The following is an 18,984-nucleotide window of genomic DNA, read 5'->3' as shown; positions in this document are numbered from 1 at the left end:
ATCAAGAGCTGCCTGTTTGGTGCCCATCTAAACTGAGTTATTTTAACCAGATTTTTAAAGTACTGTGGATGAGTACATAGTAAATAAATTTACTTAATCTTGTTTGACATAAGCTGTCTTAAAAATGATTATAATTGTGGGTATGTACATGTATAGATGTGTATTGTAAAGTTACCATTTGGATAATAGCCGTATAAGCCATTAGTACTTCTGAAAGTTTGAATATCTTGGGTAAGGAGAAGAATCAGTGCTGCAGCAGTCACAGGGAAAGCCAACTGAATTTAGAGGGGATTAAGTGCTGTTCCACATATTGTATTTCTTATCAGCGTCCCATTTCAAACTAATTCTAAGGTCTATATTTGCAATAAAATAACATCATGGTGCACTACAGCTATTAGTTGGTTGTGATACATATTAATAACCCTTTGTATCTATAGTCAGTCTTCTTGGTTTAGATGGTATCATGTGTCATAAAGTTGTTTTCAACCCTTAGTGACCACATAAATTTTCTCCATGATGATCTGTCCCTTACCTGGTCTTTCTGGTCTTCCAATGGAGCATCTATTCCCCCTGTTACTGAGTCCATCCACCTTGCTGTTGGTTGTCCTCTTCTTTTTCCTTCCACCATTAGAGCTTTCTCTAGGGAGCTAGGTCTTTGCATAGTATGTCCAAAGTAGGATAATCTGAGCCTGATCATTTGTGCCTTGAGTGAGAATTTTGGCTTGATTAGATGATATTAGCTTTCAAATAAGCATGCTTTAGGACTGTGCCTTTAATGTCCCATTTACTGGGTATTTAAGTATACTTCTATACAGAAAGAAGAAAGTGTTTGCTTCAGGTACTTACAGCAATTTAGAAGTTACAGTAGATGACTAAGGTGATTGTCAAGGAAGGCATCCTCCCAATAAAGCATATCACTGTCATGCTTTTCTCTATTTTTGTCCTAGAGCTAAGATTGAGACTAAATATTGTATAGTCTCATCGGTAATCCTGTGAAGCTTGATGCAAATTTGTTCTTTTTTTTTTTCCTATGCCCTTTTAGAGGAGATATGTACTTTGGTGATTGCAGAGACTTTTCCTGAAGATGCAGGGACCTTTGCATGTACAGCAAGCAATGATTATGGATCAGTTACAAGCACTGCCAAACTGACTGTGCTGTCAGGTATTCAGCAGTTTTTTGATGGGTTGTGTTATATACAGTGTAAATCAGCTTTCCCAACTTTTTGACCCTGGAGGAACCCTTGAAATATTTTTCAGTCCTCAGGGAACCCCTGCACATTCAGGCTCAAATATAGGCCAGAAGTTACAAAATTATTGTATTTGTTTCATGGGTAGGCCTGTATATATGCATTAACAGTGCTCTTAAACTAAAAATAAAGAATGAAACTTACCTCTTTAATGTGAAGTTGCCCGGATTTGAAATAATTTTTTAAATAAATCGTGATCTCCCAGGGAACCTCTAGTGACTTCTCATGGAACCCTAGAGTTCCACGGAACCCTGGTTGAGAAACCCTGATGTAAATGAAACGGGGTGTTATATTCTGATCAGTTTGGACCCAGCTGTGCCAGAATAGTGTTCCATTTGGAGTGTATCTTCTGTTATCTTCGCACATCTTTTACTGCTGACACATTATTTTACATCTGGGTAAGAAGAATGTATAATGTTGACATGAATTTTGCATAATCCTCTAAAACATTAGGAAGTAAAATAAACCCTAATGGTGAATCTAAATGCCAGAAAAACAGCTAATTATAAAGGGGGCAGAAATTTGACCTCTCTTTCAGTTGGACTACAAACTGCAAAAATAAAATTATGTAAGAAATGCACTAAAAGATTTATGGATGGCGATGGAGCAGGAGCTCCTCTTCTGCACTCCTTATGGTATTTTATAAGTTCTGTTCATTTTTATAAACAGCCTAGCTACACATCTTAATTTTTAGCTTCATTTATGCATTAGAGTATCTTGCTGTTGTGATCGTGCAACTATACTGAAAAATAGTTCAAGATGAAACCAGCCTTTCCCCATCCAGGGGCATTGAATTAAAACTTCCATGCTTTCCAGCCAGCATGAAATGGTTCTGGATTTTCCTTTTAAGCCTGGTTCAGCTCATGTCTTTTAAATTATGAAGAATTTAATAAGAATAAGAATTCTATGTATTAATGATAAAACAACATACAGTTAGCATATTTCATTATGATAACTAGTCAAGAACATATTCCTATAAATGCTGATTTCTATAACTGTCAGTAAGGAATGTGTGGTGTGAACATTTGATATCTTAGCCCATTCAGTTAATTACAATAATTATTTATTCCCCCCCCACTTAATCTTCTTTTGTCTTCTGCTGTATGGAGGGGGGAGTTAATTATAATAAAATTGATCAAATTTGCACATCAAGATTCTGAGGCTAGGTGGCAGCAGAGGCAAAATGGAAAAAATAAGTAACTTACATTAAAACCAAAAAAAAAAAAGTAATTCTCCTGTGAGCATTAAATGTAAACCAGAAATGCATATGAAAGTCTTGGAATAAGTTGGTGTTTCTCATGCACAGTGGTATTATAGATTGGTGATGAACTCAAACAAGACTAATACATAGAATTCATTCATTTAACCAATACTGAGCATTCATAAATCAGTTACTGTTCTCAACTAGCAATCCCTTCCATTTATATCATGAACAATAGTAAATAAATATTTATTTATGGTTCTTACATCAGTTAAAATATTCATGAGAACTTAAGAATGGCCATCCTTCTTGGCATAGCTGTTTCATGTAACTGACTAAAGTAGTGATCTCCTTTTCAATGAACTAATACTCTAAATGTAAGGATAATTCAAAGAATGTGTTATAATTGCAGCCTTTACCTATAATGTTGCACTGTTTTTTTCTTTCTATTTTAGCCAGTTCTGAAATCTCCAACCATGATTTGTCAATGAGAGAACAGAATGAGGATGGTTTTCAACATTTCCCACCTCCACCTTCACATCTTGAGATTAGTTCTGTTGAGCTTCTTCCAAAGCATTCAGAGAGCTCCGAGATCAGTCATATGAGGTCAAGTGTAGCAGCTTTTGAATTACAGCTTAACTCTGTGGAGAAGAAAACCAGTGGAACTCACCCTACCCATGGAGTCAATGGGATTGTTAATGGCAACACCAAAACTGATAAATCTCCTCACCCTGGTGGCTTGCTTTCACCCACAAAAACACCACCGCCTGTGCTTGCTAAACCAAAGCTGTGAGTAATTATTTGTCATTATTTATTCTAATATTATGAACAGGTATTTCATCTATCTCTCACTGGTGCCAAAATTTTAGCAGATAAAATTTCAACACCTCCAGAAGACACCAAGTTACAGAAGGTCATGTTAGCTGATTAAAAGCACACATAAGATCATGAAGTATGAAGAATAATAATGCTTCTGAGGGTTGTTTCACACATGACATTTTCTTCCACATGGGGCTACATTTGTATAATGGGAGTGAAGCTCAACTTCAAATCATTACTTGGCCATGATTTGGTACTAAGTAGCTTTTGATCGGTTACTGTCTCTCATCCAAACATGAGGTACATGGAGTGGAGGGACAGAAGGAATCCTGTTCAGCACCTTATATTGCATAATATAAATCTAGTATCTGTTCAACAATGTGCTTATATCAGAAGTCTGTAGTTCCTGTTATGATGCATACATAGATACATTTATATGCATATAAAGGACAATGACTTCTATTTTAACCTATTTTAATTTATTTAATTAAGGCACTACCTGACTCCAGACTGACTGTGGGTGGTGTACAATAAAACCAAACAAATTCAAATATTTGAATTTGTTTGGCTGTCCAATGTTCATGCAATTCTGGGTGGCTAACATCAAACATACATCAGACTTTTTTCTGGGCAATCTCAAGTGATGATATAATCCAGTCCTCATCTGATAGCCTCCAGGTGTGGGAATGATTATAGGAATTGATTATGGATAATTATTGGAGTTGAAATACAACCCATCTGAAGGGCAAAAATTTGGAAAGACGGGTTTCCAAATTCCATACACGCATATACACATATACGTAAACTGAAAAGCATCACATAGAGTACTGGGCAAAATTACATACATGTATTTCATTTTTCCCCTATTTTCTGCATTTCTTTCTTTTCCTTATTATGTACTAGACCTGTTATTATATGTAATTAATTATCTTAATAGGTTTTTGTTATTCTGATTAGCTATAAAATACCTGATCACTAGGCTATTTTATCTAAATTAGTGTGATAGCCCATGGAATACTATAGGCATTCCTGAACTTTAAAATGAAGCAAAAAATATTTCAGATTTATAGATTGTAATTCTAAAATACTGTTTTATGAACTGTGTGTGAGATAGGAGAGAACAAAGACCAAAAAATCCAGTTTAATAGAAATTTAAATTTGATGGTCCTGTCTGTTGATAAGCCATTTTGCATTCAGCCTTCATTCTGAATCATAGGTATTGTAGACCACATTTTTTTCTTGTCTAGATATAAGTCAGAATAATTTTGATCATTACAAATTTATATTACAGGTCTTGTGAAATGCCACCATTTCTTTCAGCTGAGTTTAGAGCAATGAGTTTGTTGGGCACCACTGCTGTATTCAGATTTTGATACAAAATGTTGTTGGTTTCTTGTCTGAGAAACATATGTTATAGCTCAATCATGAACTCATAGTCTGTTGCTTAAATAATGGTATTACTAATGTAAAACCAGAAGTCTGATAAAACTTGGGAAGAGAAGATGCGCCAACCAGTGTAACCATAGTGAATGCTGAATATGGGAATTGTAATTCAAAATGTTCAGTTCAATAGAGGTAGGTAGTTGGAGGCAATTGGGGTGGGGAAAAAAGCCAGAATTTTGAAAAGTACTGAGTAACAGTACTTTTTTCCTGCTTTATTCTTCCTGTATATGGAGACTCACCAGGATGAAAACTGTAACTGTTGCATCTCAACTGGGGTGCTTGGTTTTTCACTCTCTTAATAGTTTGAAGCCAGTATTTAAAGTTGTCATAAAATTCCTGATGTTTGAGAGCAGCAAGCTAGGAGTTAGATTCAGACCCTGCTTTAAGATTTTTAATACTGCTAAGCTGCTGACATTTGAAGTGTGCATATGAATACTATACCAGAAGACTTTAGATTGTTTTGTGTGAAATGTCCAGTTAGAGTTGGTGTCAAGCCAAACTAAGAGATGTTATAATTGAAGGTGACAAGAAGAGAAAGTTGACAAATATAATTCCAGACCCATGGGCTGAGAATTTTTATTTCCTCATAAGGTAATTGTAGAGAGAATAAAATGGGAACCACTTCACAATGCTTTCTGCTTCATTTATTGTTTTGCTTGCTTACATCTTAAATAACTTCAGATGTCTTAACTTTGAGAGTCAGAACAATATATGATTTCAAGTCATGTTTAAGGGACTATGAAAGGTTGCATGGTTTTTTATGCAGTTTTGTATTTCAGATACTCAACCTGTAGAAGATATACAGAAGGGGTTTTAATATTGGTAGTCAAACAAAAGCTTTGTTATGCACATTTCTGCATATGTACATGCATGTATAATTTCATTTCATTCATGAAGCCATTCTGAATCCCCCCAAAAAAGGATAAATATTTTGGTATCCATGCTCCTTGCATTTAAAAATTACATTGGGTTAAATCTGTGGTGATCTTTTAGCTTTTCTGTATTGTTTCTTGAGGCTTTGTGTTAGAATCAGTGGGATTTTCCAATTAATAAGTCAGTTTAAAGTAAATTTTAGCTTGTTAAACAAGATAGCCAAAATTTATTGATGACTTGTTTTGCAGTTGACTTAATTTACTTCCTGGTACATTCAAAATTGAATTCTGATTCTTTTTCTTCCTTATTGTACATAATTACAGTAGAGGGGAGATTGGAGAATCTGGGAGTGCACAAAAGATTTCTTTCTACTCATTTAGATGATATTAAACTATGATTTAAACTTTCCATATAAATATAATTTGTTATAAATAAATACTTTTTTACAAGTGATTATTTTTGCATTCATATATTGAACGTATTCTATAAGAGATTGTTTTGAGGGAGATTGAATTCTAGATTATGTGAGACAACATGCAGTAGGATATTTCTATTGATTTATTGATTTATATTTCAAATTTCTGTCACCACCTATCTCCCCCCAAAGTGGGACTCTGGGCAGTTTACAACAAAATAAACAAATTAAAACCATAAAACATAATTTACAATACAGACTATCATTATAAATAGATAAATATAAGAGTCATTGTGGCAAAAAGCTCTCATTCAATAGGGAGGGCGCTATGGCTCCAACCACCCCCAGGAAGAGCTGTTGCCCTTCCCATCCCAAGCCAGGTAGCAGAATCAGGTTCAAATTCTTCTGGAAGGCCGGGAACGAAGGTGCCTGCCTTACCTCTGGGGGCAGAATATTCCAAAGGGCGGGTGCCACTGCAGAGAAGGCTCGCCTCCTGGACCCTGCTAGATGGAATTCCCTCGCCCACAGGGTCCGTAACTTACCCTCTCTGCGTGACCGGGTGGGACGGGACGATGTAATGGAGATGAGATGGTCCCTCAGGTACCCTGGCCCCATGCCATGTAGGGCTTTAAAGGTGATAACCAACACCTTGAATTGGACCCGGAAGCAGACCAGCACCCAGTGCAGCTCGCTCAGAAGTGGTGTCACATGTGCACAGGAGTTGTGTCACATCTAGAGGCACCAATAACTACCTGCACGGCCGCATTCTGGACCAGTTGAAGCTTCCGGATACTCTTCAAGGGTAGCCCCATGTAGAGCGCATTGCAGTAGTCTATATGGGAGATGACCAGGGCATGAGTGACTGTTCGGAGGGCTTCTCACTCCAGGAAAGGGCATAGCTGGCACACAACACGGAGTTGTGCAAAGGCCTTCTGGCCACGACTGCCACCTGCTCTTTGAGCAGGAGTCGCAAGCCCAGGAGGACCTCCAGGTTCTGCACTGGATCTGAATGGGGCAGTGCAACCCCATCCAGAACTAAAGATGACAACTGCCTGGAGGTAGAGGAGCTGTCAACCCACAGTCACCCCGTCTTACCAGGGTTCAGCTGAAGCCTTTTGTTCCCCATCTAGGCTTCCAGGCACTGAGACAGGGCAGACACTGCATCGCTTACCTCACCCAGGATAGAGATATATAATTGAGTATCATCAGCATACTGATGATACCTCATCCCATGGTGACTGATGATCTTACCCAGCGGTTTCATGTAGATGTTAAATAGAAGAGGAGAGAGAACTGAACCCTGTGGCGCCCCACACAAGAGGGGTTGAGGGCTGGATCTCTCATCCCCTATCACCACCAGTTGGGACCGGCTCTGGAGGAAGGAGGTGAACCAGCACAAAACTACACCGCCCACCTCCAACTCCCTGAGCCATCCCAAAAGGATACCATGGTCGATGGTATCAAAAGCCACTGAGAAGTCAAGAAGAGCCAGGATGGATGCACTCCCGCCAGAGATCATCCATAAGCATGATCAATGCAGTCTCTGTCCCTTATCCTGGCCTGAAACCTGACGGGAAGGTGTCTAGATAATCCATTTCGTCCAGAATCCTCTGGAGTTGTAACGCCACCACTTTCTCAACCACCTTCCCCAAAAAGGGGAGGTGGGAGACAGGACGAAAATTGTCCAACATAGTAGGGTCCAGTGATGGTTTCTTGAGGAGGGGGTGTACCAGCGCTTCCTTGAAGGCAGCCAGAAATGCCCCCTCTCTCAAGGATGTATTAACCATCACCTAGACCCAACCACGTCACCTCCCGGGCTGCTTTTACCAACCAGGAAGGGCATGTGTGTAGATGACATGTGGTATTCATAGTCCGGAGGATTCTGTCCACTTCCTCAGGCCCAACAGGATAAAACCGGTCCCAGATAACATGATAAGTACGCTCCCTCAGCATCTCCTCAGACTGTGCCTGACGCACAGTGTCCAACTTGGAATGGATCTGAGCAATTTTATCCTGCAGATGCCCAGAAAACTCCTCTGCATGGCCCTGTAGGTGGATAACTAAATCCACCTTATCCAAAAGGGAATGAGTGATCTTAAACAGGGCCGCCAGGCAGCAATCTGCAGATGCAATAAGAGCAGAGAAATATTGACGTTTCACCACTGTTATCGCCATGGTAGGCCTTAATAGCGGCTCTAGCTTGTGTTCGGTTAGATTCAGTCTTCGTTTTCCTCCAGCGGCACGCTAGATGTCTCGTAACCCTCTTCAGAACCCTCAACCCCTCCATGAACTACGGGAAGTGTCAGGCTGAATGGGCCAAGAGAGGCCGCACAGGTGCGATCCTGTCCAAGGCCCTGGCCACATCCCTATTCCAGGCTGCAGAATATATAGTTCTTACATTCTTATTACAGATATAATAGTTCTTATGTTGCTTGACCTTCCAGAGTTTCAATAACTCAGCTGGCACTTTTTAATCTCACTTTGAGACATGTGTGTTTCAAATACTTTATGATCTATAAACACTTTTCATTATAAAATGTGTATGTAAAAGCTTGATCCTAGAATTTTAAACATTTGAAGTTCAAATAAGTGCTGAAGTTACAGCTGTTTTATTTCACTATGGATGGTTTTGAGGAAAGTTAGTTCATACTTATATTCAGTTATAATAAGAACTAAATTTGCTGCAGATTCACAATATCAATTAAGGCTTGATTTCCACTGGAGAAGGACCTTATCGGAAGTCATTTAACACGTCTAAGCTTTCTGTGCATCACTGGTCTCATGTAAGTGCTCCTCAATTTGTGTGCAGTGTAATATACTAGAAATGTACACTTCTATCAGTTGCTGGTATATTGCTAAATTAACACATGAATGGATGAGTGCACTTAGAAAAGTGCATTGCACCAATTCCATTAACTTAATCATCCAGTCCTCCATTAAGGGAATTTAATATTTGCAAAATTTAAAAAGAAGTGCATTGGAATATGTCCAGATGTACAAAAAGAGATTCTAATGATAAGGAATTTACTGTGATCTGCATCCTGTTTACACTCATAAAAGTTTGAAATACTTTTAATCTGAATTTCAAGACATATCTATGCTGGTATTTTTACCAAGATCAAGGGCACAACTACACATTTTTGCCTCACAGTTTATCACATCTGTTGAAGTTCTTGTCACTTCTGCCTTTTTGGCAAATTGGGATCTCAGAGTTCTAAAACTTGGTATATTATCAAGTAATATAGGGCTATATGAATTATTCATCACAAAGTGCAACCTCTGTGAGTTTGCTTTCTCAAATTTTTGTGAAACATCTCTATTAAAAAAATCAACAACCTTGGAAACTCTCTTTTAAAAATGGTCTCATTCATGTACGTGTGAATGCATGCAGCACTACAAAAATGTAGTGAATGTATAACAACATCTGTAACTTCAGGTTGGAATTAAAAATGGCTTCTACCATTCAAATTGGTTTTGCTCACATATATTTCTAGTACTAAAGATGTACTGGTCTATAAAAGATAATGTATTTTTTCTCCTATTTGTGTTGGAGCATTGCTGAGAAGGAAGGGGTGGCACTTGAAAGAATGATAATTACCTTTATAGGGCTTTTTAAATGTCAGTTGGTTCCAGTATAAGTGAACTCTTAGTTCAAGATGTACACATTTGACATGTTGGCAGCCTGTTGAATTCCCAAAGCTTTCTGCGGGAGACCTGATAGTGATTTTTTTTTAAAGTGCAACTCCCTCTTTATCCTGTTTGTTATGGAATGCTTTCTCAATTAAGAAAATGTTCATAGTGTTTGCCTAGTATGACCAAAGACACTGAATGGAACACAATTGTCAGAGTAGCTGTTGGCCAGAACTTTAGAGATGCTGAGTACCCTGAACTGAAAATAATGAAGCTAGAATCACTTAATTTTTAATCCATTAATTTACTTTGCTTCTGGTTAACACATCTTTGTGCTTGATAGTGTTGCAAAGAAATCATTTGCTTTTATTTATCAGTGGGACAGTATCTACACTTATTATTCACTGAAGTACAAATAAGATTGTAGCTGACTCATAGAGTACAAACTACCAGTCCTGACTTTCTAGTAGTGGTAAAACAGGAAGTTCTAGTTCTAAAGGAAAAGTAGAGCAATAATCTTAATTCTAGTTATCTGTTTCCTTAAACTATCTATGTTGTCTTAATCCCAGTGTAGTTAAGGCTTTGTTGATAGTGACTTTGTACACTGTTGATTTGGAGTTGCTGGAGCTTCTCTGTATGGAAAAGGCTAAAGAAACTTAGATGACTTTAGGATTTGTTCAGCATTGTTTGTAAATCAGGAATTCTGACTTACTGCTTTGTTAACAAGCTATATTTTTCTTCCACACTTATTCCTTTCTACATCTATTTTTCTTCTATAGGCATTTACTGGAACTGATCTGAATAAAGTAGCTTAAAATAGTTTTGAGTTTTATCAGTGATGGGCAAAGCCTACCACTAGAGCTGGATTCAATTTGTAATTGGGCTTGGTAAAATACAAGATTCTCTGTAATAATATCTTCCAATTCTTGTCTATCATGTTAAATCAAACTCTACCATATTTCTACCTTAATTAGGAGTACTGTGTGCTCTGATTCCTTCCCCATACATTGCTTAGATCTTCAAAATAACTATCGAGTCCCCCCCCCGATTGAAGTGCCAGATATATCCCATTTTTCAGAGCTGAAGCAGATGAGAGAAAATGGAACCGTATGCTTTACCAACTTGATGTATATACCACTCTGTTTAATGCTTAGCCCAATGCAGTTTATTCAGCAAAATTAAAATTAAAAGATTTGAGCTAGAGAACACCTTGTAAGTTGTAATGCTTGTGTAGGGCAAACACATCAAGTCAGCAAAGTTCATACTCTACTCTTAGTCATTACTTTATTAGGTATTATACACCCATTATTTATCTGGGCAGTAGTATTATAAAGAAAACATGTTTGGTATATAATATGTATTAAGAACAGTATTAATATACATGTATGTATTAATATTTATTAAGAGCTGATACAAATACATTGAAATAGCCTTATAATCATATAATCAAGCTGGCTATCCTCTGGATGTATTACGACTGTAACTTCCCTAATCTGGAGTTTTAGTAAGCATCAGGTTGGGAGAATTATATATTTAATACAAGATAGAAGTTTCTGAAAAGAATCCATACTTTATTCATAAGGGAAAAAATTAAGACAACGAAAATGCTATTGCTCATAATGTGGCTAGTCACAATGACAAAAATGATAATGCGTATTATTATTATTATTATTAAATTTATATGGTGATGTCATGATGCAAAGTCCACTTTAAGTATTTGTGTGCTGATGTTTGGCACAGCTACTAAACTGAGGTTGTATTGTGATATCATAATGCATGTTTCATCACACATAAACACACCCCTGCAGATACCTATGCTGATAATGTATATATTTTATTGTGTCTGCTTCTCATCTGGCTGCATTTCTCAAGTAATAGGGATCTAGATATACTTCCACAGCATAGCATGTTTCCTTCTTCTCTCCCCAAGTAATGTAATATAAATAGCATTACTTTAACACTATGATTTGTTGTAAGTTTCACCATAATAACTTACACTAGTAGGAATTTAAAAATAGACAAACTCTGTAGGTTTCATCTGCAACTGTTCTATTAAATCAAGAACTGAAGTATGTATGCATAGACCTAACTGCTGGAATATTTGATACTGCAGCCTCGCTTGGAGTGGGAGGGGCACCAGTTCATCTTGCGGGTGGGTGGATAGTATCATAGATCTCTCCCCAACAAATAAGATCTTCACTGCTTGGATTTTATATCTATTTTATCTTTATTTATTGGTCTACTTATATTGTAATTTATATGTTTTAATTCTGATTTTATTGTAAACTGCCCAGAGTCCCCTTTTGGGAGAGGTGGGCAGTGATAGAAATTTGAAGAATAAATAAATTAAATAAATTTATTTATAGGCCATTTACAGCAAAATATGGTGACTAGGTTTCTGAAAGTTTCACATGCCAAAATCCTAAACCCATTTATTTTCTGCTCTGGATGGTAGAGTGGTCATTCTCAGGATTTGTAATGCTTGTTTTATGTTACAGGAATGTTACTTTACTACAATCAGTTCTTCAGAATGGTGCGGGTTACTATGGACTAAATTTATAATAACATCAGAAAGTCAGATTGAAATTGACTAAATCTCAGGTATATTCACCCTCAAGAAAGCAACATATGAGAAAACATTGTAGAATGTGCTAGGGAGAAAATATGCATTTTAAACAAATGTTTCTTAAAGTATTGAGGCTTTCCTTTGGGAAAAAACTTTTGCAGTTCATTAAGAATGTTGAGGAAGAGGATAACTGTGAACACCCTTTACCCCCAACAAACTGAGAAGAAATTTTAAAATTGCTCTGCTTCTTTGTGTCACTGAAAGAAACACTTGATTCCTGCATCATACTAAAGCATGTTTTGTTTTAACTTTAGTTTCTTGAACAAGCTATATCAGCCTGGTTCATAGAATGCTTCTGCCATAAACCATGAGTTAACAAACCAGAATGGAGAGGTCAATCATTAAGCCAAACCAAACCACATTATTGCTTAATACAGTGTGAACTCAGCCAGAGAAGAGGGCTATTGCTGGTAACGGTATCTTTATTCCGTAAGTATTCATAATGACGTGTGACTATAGTAATGTTCAAATGTTTATCAGACTGTGTAGAGATCTCAAATGGGGACAGAACAAGCTGAGCATGCAGTTCTGCCCCCACTTCTACCAGTCTCCACGTGTCGAAAGGATTACTGTACTCATGTTCACATGAAAGCCAGTGCAATTGTTTGCATTATCCAGGACTCAAATGAAGCTGGATTCACCAAAATCTATACTTGAAGCACCCATTATAGCTATCCTGTACATCTCTTGCCTGAATGCATGAAAGTTGGAGCAGCATGAGTGAGACTGCATGCATGGCCCCATTTTCTCCCCACTTTGAACATTCCATTTTCAGAGGCCCTTTTGTCACTGCAACTTCAATCTATTATTATTATTAATTATTATTATTTTATTTTCTGTCCCGCCTTTATTATTTTTATAAATAACTCAAGGCGGTGAACATACCTAATCTTCCTCCTCCTATTTTCCCCACAACCACCACCCTGTGAGGTAAGTTGGGCTGAGAGAGGGTGACTGGCCCAAGGTCACCCAGCCGGCTTTCATGCCTAAGGCGGGACTAGAACTCACAGCCTCCTGGTTTATAGCCCAGCACCTTAACCACTAGACCAAACTGGCTCTCTATCTGGCTCTATATCTGTGGTATATTTCAGTATCCAAAAGATTTTTGTTTGTGTGGAATAACAGACTTGAAATATAATGGTGTCATGTGGTTCTCATCGAGTAATAGTCTTTGCGCTGACCTCTTAGTAGATGAACTAACCAAACTTCCTGTTTATGTAGAAGCTAATCTGTAATCTGACAGAAAAAATAAAATACCTTCATACCTTGGCCATAAAAGCTCTATCTGCAGTATAGATATAATGTAGGATTTTATAGTTGTATTGTCGTGAAGGTGAATATAAGTTTGAAATTAGCCATGCCTGAAAGTGGAGAACTGTTTCCCCAGATAAGAATATTCTTATCTTTCGAAAGTATCTTTTCCCCCCATATTTTGATACTAGGTCTTGTAATATAGCTTGAATTGCAAACAATTAAATTTAAAAAGCAATTACAAAATCAAAAGGCAACATGTTTCCTGGCTGAGACTGCTTTAACAAGGAAATACTATAACCCTTTGACATTTTATTGGATTCCAATCATGATTTAATGAATTAAAATATATGTAGACATCCAGTAATCTGCTTGCCAGGAGCCAGTTGTCTGGTGAGCCAACACCCAGTACCATGTGATTCCCTATCATAGAGGCCTAATTTCCATTGCATTTTTGAGCAGACTGAGAAATCTTAACTTCTTTCCAGACAACACACAAGAGATACTATCTTTAAAAAAAAAAACTTCTCCTTACACTGAACAAATGGGAGAAGATCTGTACCTTTCTTAGTCCTCTATACCTACTTGAGGATTTTTAATGCAGAAAGGGGACTGGCATTCCTCAGCTTCTGAATATCCTGAACTGTTAATTTAATGCAAGCTTTAGACCCCTTCCTGTTGGATGACATTTTTAAAAAAGGGCAAATTTATTTTAATATTACCTGTTTGTATATTGTTCCTGTTACCACCATAATGGTAACTGCTTGTAAACAGAATGTAAACATTTTGGTTGGGTTTTTTTGTAAACGTTTGTAAAAAATTTGTTTGTTTTTAATAGGGTTAAATAGATAAGAATTCACCTTATTTTGATAAACAAATTTCTTTCATGCATTATATGCATGAAAAGCATTTACAAGTAGTCTAGACACCATATTCTATACAGTATTGCTGGTTTTTCCCCAGCAACTGTTCTTTGAGTATGGATGTCTGAAGAACATCTCTGTATGTGAGCTTTGCTCATGCATAAGAGTGTCTTCTTTAAGGCACCCCTCCAGTTGCATTAAGAATGTAAGCAGTGACCTGCTGGATTGGACCCCTGGCCCATCTGGTCCAACAGTCTGTTCTCATAGTAGCTAACCAATAGCACAAAGGAGCCCACTAGTCTCCTAGCAAATGGCCTTCAGAGGCAGTCAGCCTGGCACCAAGGCTAATAGCCATTGATCCATTGACTGTGGGTGCTTGCAGGTAGTGGTTCAGAGATTGGTGGTTAGTCCAGTTGCACATCCTTAGGGTGATAGGGTTTTAGTTTCCTTTTATTTTGTGTTATTTCCTTCCAGATACGTGTGCATAAGATCACAGCCTTGGAATAATTTGCCTACTAACAGGTTTTCTGAATGATCTGGCTAAGGATTTATATAAAGCTATATGAATTTCTGCATTCTGCTGTACCTTTATTAATGTGACTGTAACAAGGCAGAAGTGTTATTTAGAAGCAATATTTAATAATGGAAAGGCAGGAAATATATATGTGATGCAAATTGGATATTTTTGCATACTTTTTAAATGCCTCATGGCCAAATAAACATGCATTTTCTCTTAGTTTGCTTATGAAGAATATGTTGTCATGTTCACATTCTAATGTCTGGTTACCATTGTAACGTTTCACATGTCATTCTCTGTTCCGTATCCCTTCACCCGGGATTTTTCCATTCTGTTGCCCTCCCTTGTTTTGAGGGCTTGGAATGCATGTTTGGGTTTGCGCTCCTGTTCAAGGTTACTTTCCCAGGCGCGTCTAACGGCATTCAGCACCTGGGAGGGGGAGCGTCCTGACGGGCGACGGGGCGGGACCTGCCCACAAGCAAGGCTTTTAAGTTTGTATTTGGCGCGCTTTTGCTCATTCTCAGCTTTCTCTGTATTTGCATACTATTCCTTTAATAAATCAGTTATCTTTAAGCCCGAGCTTGTGAGACTGAGTATTTGGGTTTAGGCAATCGTTACATAAAGCTGAGAATCATTTTCTCCATTTTCCGCTGGCCCCATCCAATCCTTGGATAAGAGGGAACGCTAGCGATGACAGAACCTCAACTTCGCGTAAGTGAGGGAGGCGAAGAGGAGCGGGAGGTGGCCAAAAGCCGGCCAGCGCTAACCTCGAGAGCGCAAAGAGCAGCACGTCGGGAGTTGCGAGATACCCAATTGGACGAGCTGTTGACATCCATACAGGAGAGTCTCAGGAGTGAACAGAGATCTGTTATGGAAAGAACCACGGGGAGGGGGTCTCCCCAATTGTCCTGGGAGCACGAAGTCCCTTTGTCACCGAAGGTGGTGATAACCAACCAACCCCCGGAGGAGCCGGTCACTCCGGCCCGTATGAGGGCATTGGAAGATAAAATGGATTTAATAGTGACGATCCTCAAGGATCTACCCAGAGAGGAGCAGCCCAGAGAGGCAGAGCCCACCCCGGAGGATTGGGAGGAAGAGCCGTCACAGTACCCCAGGCACAGCACCCTGTCGACCCGGGGGAGAAGTAAGACTCGATCAGCCCATCAAAGGGGAGAGCGAGAGGCAAGACCTCCTAGGGATCGACCACCTGTGGGGGCTCGGCGTACGCTGTCATTCGCGGCACCGCCACAGCCAGCTGAGCCGGCAAGAACCTTCCCACCATTTGGAGTGAAGTTTGATGGGGATCCCGCAACGCTCTCCTTCTTTATTACGAATGCCAAGCATTATATAGAAGATTGGGGTCGGAACTTTCGGTCTGAACACGGCAAGGTCAATTTCATTGCCAACAAGCTGAGAGGAAGGGCAGCGGATTGGTATGTGCAACTATGCCAAGCTGAGGCAACTGAGTTAGAGGACTTCGATGAATTTTTGTGGGCACTTAAAGAGCATTTCGAAGACCCCCTAGCTCAAGAAACGGCCAAAAATGACCTGCGGAAACTTTACCAAGGGTCCCTCTCAGTTGCCAAATATGCGTTGGAGTTTAAAGCTTTGGCAGGAAAAGTGGAAGACTGGTCTGAGCCAACAATCATCGAATTGTTCAAGCAGGGGCTTGAACCCGAAATCCTTCGATGGGCTCTGGGCAGAGATGATCCCAAAACGCTATATGGGTGGATTCAGTTGGCGGGAAGCGCAGAAAATGCCCTACGAACCTATGCCCATACCAAAGAGCTTAGACAAACCCGTCTTGCTAGAGGAGCGCGCACATCTGGACTTGCCAGCCGCCCCAAACCGAAAACCTGGGAAGAAGAGAGGGAGCAACGGTTCTCCAAGGGTCAGTGCCTCCGATGTGGGAAAGAAGGGCATCGAGCCACGTCGTGCCCCAGACGCCGTCCAGAGGAACGACAGACGAAACCCGCGATAAAGACGCCTGCTCCTGCTCCACCGCGAAAACTGAAGGCAGCCCTCGCGGAACTGGACCCCCCAGACCTACCCTTCGGAGAAGAGGAGGAAGAGTTGCAATTCGAGCAGCCGGCGGGAAAAGCCTACCACCTGCCCTGAAGGGCGCCCTAGGGCAGGTGGAAGAAACCGGGCGTAACCATGATTCGGTGAGTGGAAACTTTCCCACACTGACTGTTAAAGTTAAACTGGGCTCACAAACTAAAACGGTGGAAGTGTGGGCCATGCTAGACTCGGGTTGCTCCCGTTCCCTAATGCACCCTGATGTCGTAGCGGCTCTAGAACTGCCCACGTTCCCTTTGCCAAGACCCATGATTTTCACCCAGTTGGATGGAACTATGGCGGGAGGGAAAGCAGTCAATCTTTCCACGGAACTGGTCGCCTTGCAGATGGGCTCCCATCAGGAAAAGCTGCCATTTGTGGTAGCTCCAGTGGGGGGTCCTCTGGTAATCTTGGGGATGCCTTGGTTTGTGCAACAAAACCCTTTCATCAACTGGCTGCATAGAACTGTGACGTTTGCAGATGGATTTTACAAAGTACCCGAAAAGGACCTATTGGAGGACATGGAGGGTGGAGGGGTAGCGTATACCACTGTGCAAACGCTTCAACCTCTTGAGGGGCTACCCACTCAATACCAAGATTTTGCTGAAGTATTTGGGGAAAAGGAAGCAGATCGCTTGCCACCCCACCGAAAAACGGACTGTACCATTGAGTTTTTACCAAATGTAAAATTGCCTCACCCAAAAATATACCCCATGTCTCCCAAAGAGCTTACCACGCTAAGGGAGTTCATTGACAAAAATCTGGCTAGGGGTTTCATTGAGCCGGCTAATTCCCCGGTAGGAGCTCCTGTCCTATTCAGGCCAAAAAAGGATGGGTCATTAAGGCTTTGTACCGATTTCCGCGGGCTCAATGCGGTCTCAATATTAAATAAATATCCTTTGCCCCTGATCAAAGATATGTTATCACATCTGGCCAGAGGCAAAATTTTCTCAAAACTGGATTTGAGAGAAGCTTACTTTCGCATTCGCATAAGAGAGGGGGATGAGTGGAAAACAGCGTTCAACTGTCCTCTTGGGGCTTTCCAATATAAAGTTTTACCATTCGGTTTATCTGGGGCACCCGGGGTTTTTATGCAGTTAATCAATGAGGTCTTGCATGACCACCTATTTAAGGGGGTACTAGTATATTTGGATGATGTATTGATTTATACTGAAACCATGTCAGAACATATCCACTTGGTGCGTCAGGTACTGGCTAAATTGGAAAAAGCAGAGTTATACGCAAAACTGTCAAAATGTGCGTTTCATCAGTCGCAAATTGATTACCTAGGCTACCGAATTTCAGCTCAGGGCATTGAAATGGACCCTGCAAAAGTAGAAGCTATTGTAGCATGGGAGCCTCCCCGTACCAGGAGACAATTACAAAGTTTCCTTGGATTCTCTAATTTCTATCGGGCATTCGCCCAAAATTTTGCAGAAATCGCCCTCCCCCTTACTGAACTGTTAAAAACCAAAGGACAGGGGGATACGCGACGTTCGAAGAACCCAGGCGCACTCCTTAAATGGACTCCAGCCTGTCAGCAAGCGTTCGAAACGCTCAAACAACTTTTTACCACAGAACCAATTTTACAGCATCCAAACCCCTCTAAACCCTTCGTTGTACAAGTCGATGCTTCTGATTTTTCCATAGGCGCAATTTTGTTACAATCTGACCAATCTGGCGCTTTAAAACCCTGTGCCTACCTCTCTCGCAAATTCACTGAAACAGAGAGACGATGGCACGTTTGGGAAAAGGAGGCTTTTGCTGTAAAAACGGCTTTAGAGACATGGCGACACCTATTGGAAGGTACTTCCAACCCTTTTGAAGTCTGGACTGACCATAAAAACCTGGAAGCTCTAAGCACCAGCCGAAAACTCAGTCCCAAACAGCTGCGCTGGGCTGAGTTCTTCAGCCGCTTTGACTTCACTCTTAAATTTATACCAGGCAAGAAAAACTTTTTGGCTGATGCACTCTCGCGCAGACCCCAAGATGCTGGCCCAGGGCCAACGGTCCAAGGCACCGTCTGGACCGACAAACAATT

General features: G+C 40.0%; 1 protein-coding gene across 1 annotated transcript in view; it reads left to right on the top strand.

Annotated features, from left to right (window-relative positions):
• PALLD (palladin, cytoskeletal associated protein) overlaps window positions 1-18,984 on the top strand; it is a 247,839-nt gene that overhangs the window by 101,768 nt on the left and 127,087 nt on the right. Inside the window, exons 9-10 of the mRNA XM_063310551.1 lie at window positions 1,043-1,162; window positions 2,904-3,237. Of these exons, the coding sequence (XP_063166621.1) occupies window positions 1,043-1,162; window positions 2,904-3,237 (454 nt within the window). The remainder of the gene's footprint in view (window positions 1-1,042; window positions 1,163-2,903; window positions 3,238-18,984) is intronic.

Source organism: Candoia aspera, chromosome 8 (assembly GCF_035149785.1).
Source record: "Candoia aspera isolate rCanAsp1 chromosome 8, rCanAsp1.hap2, whole genome shotgun sequence".
Taxonomy (NCBI): domain Eukaryota; kingdom Metazoa; phylum Chordata; class Lepidosauria; order Squamata; family Boidae; genus Candoia; species Candoia aspera.
Note: the sequence above shows the minus strand (reverse complement) of the source record. Positions and strands in the feature narration are given on the sequence as shown.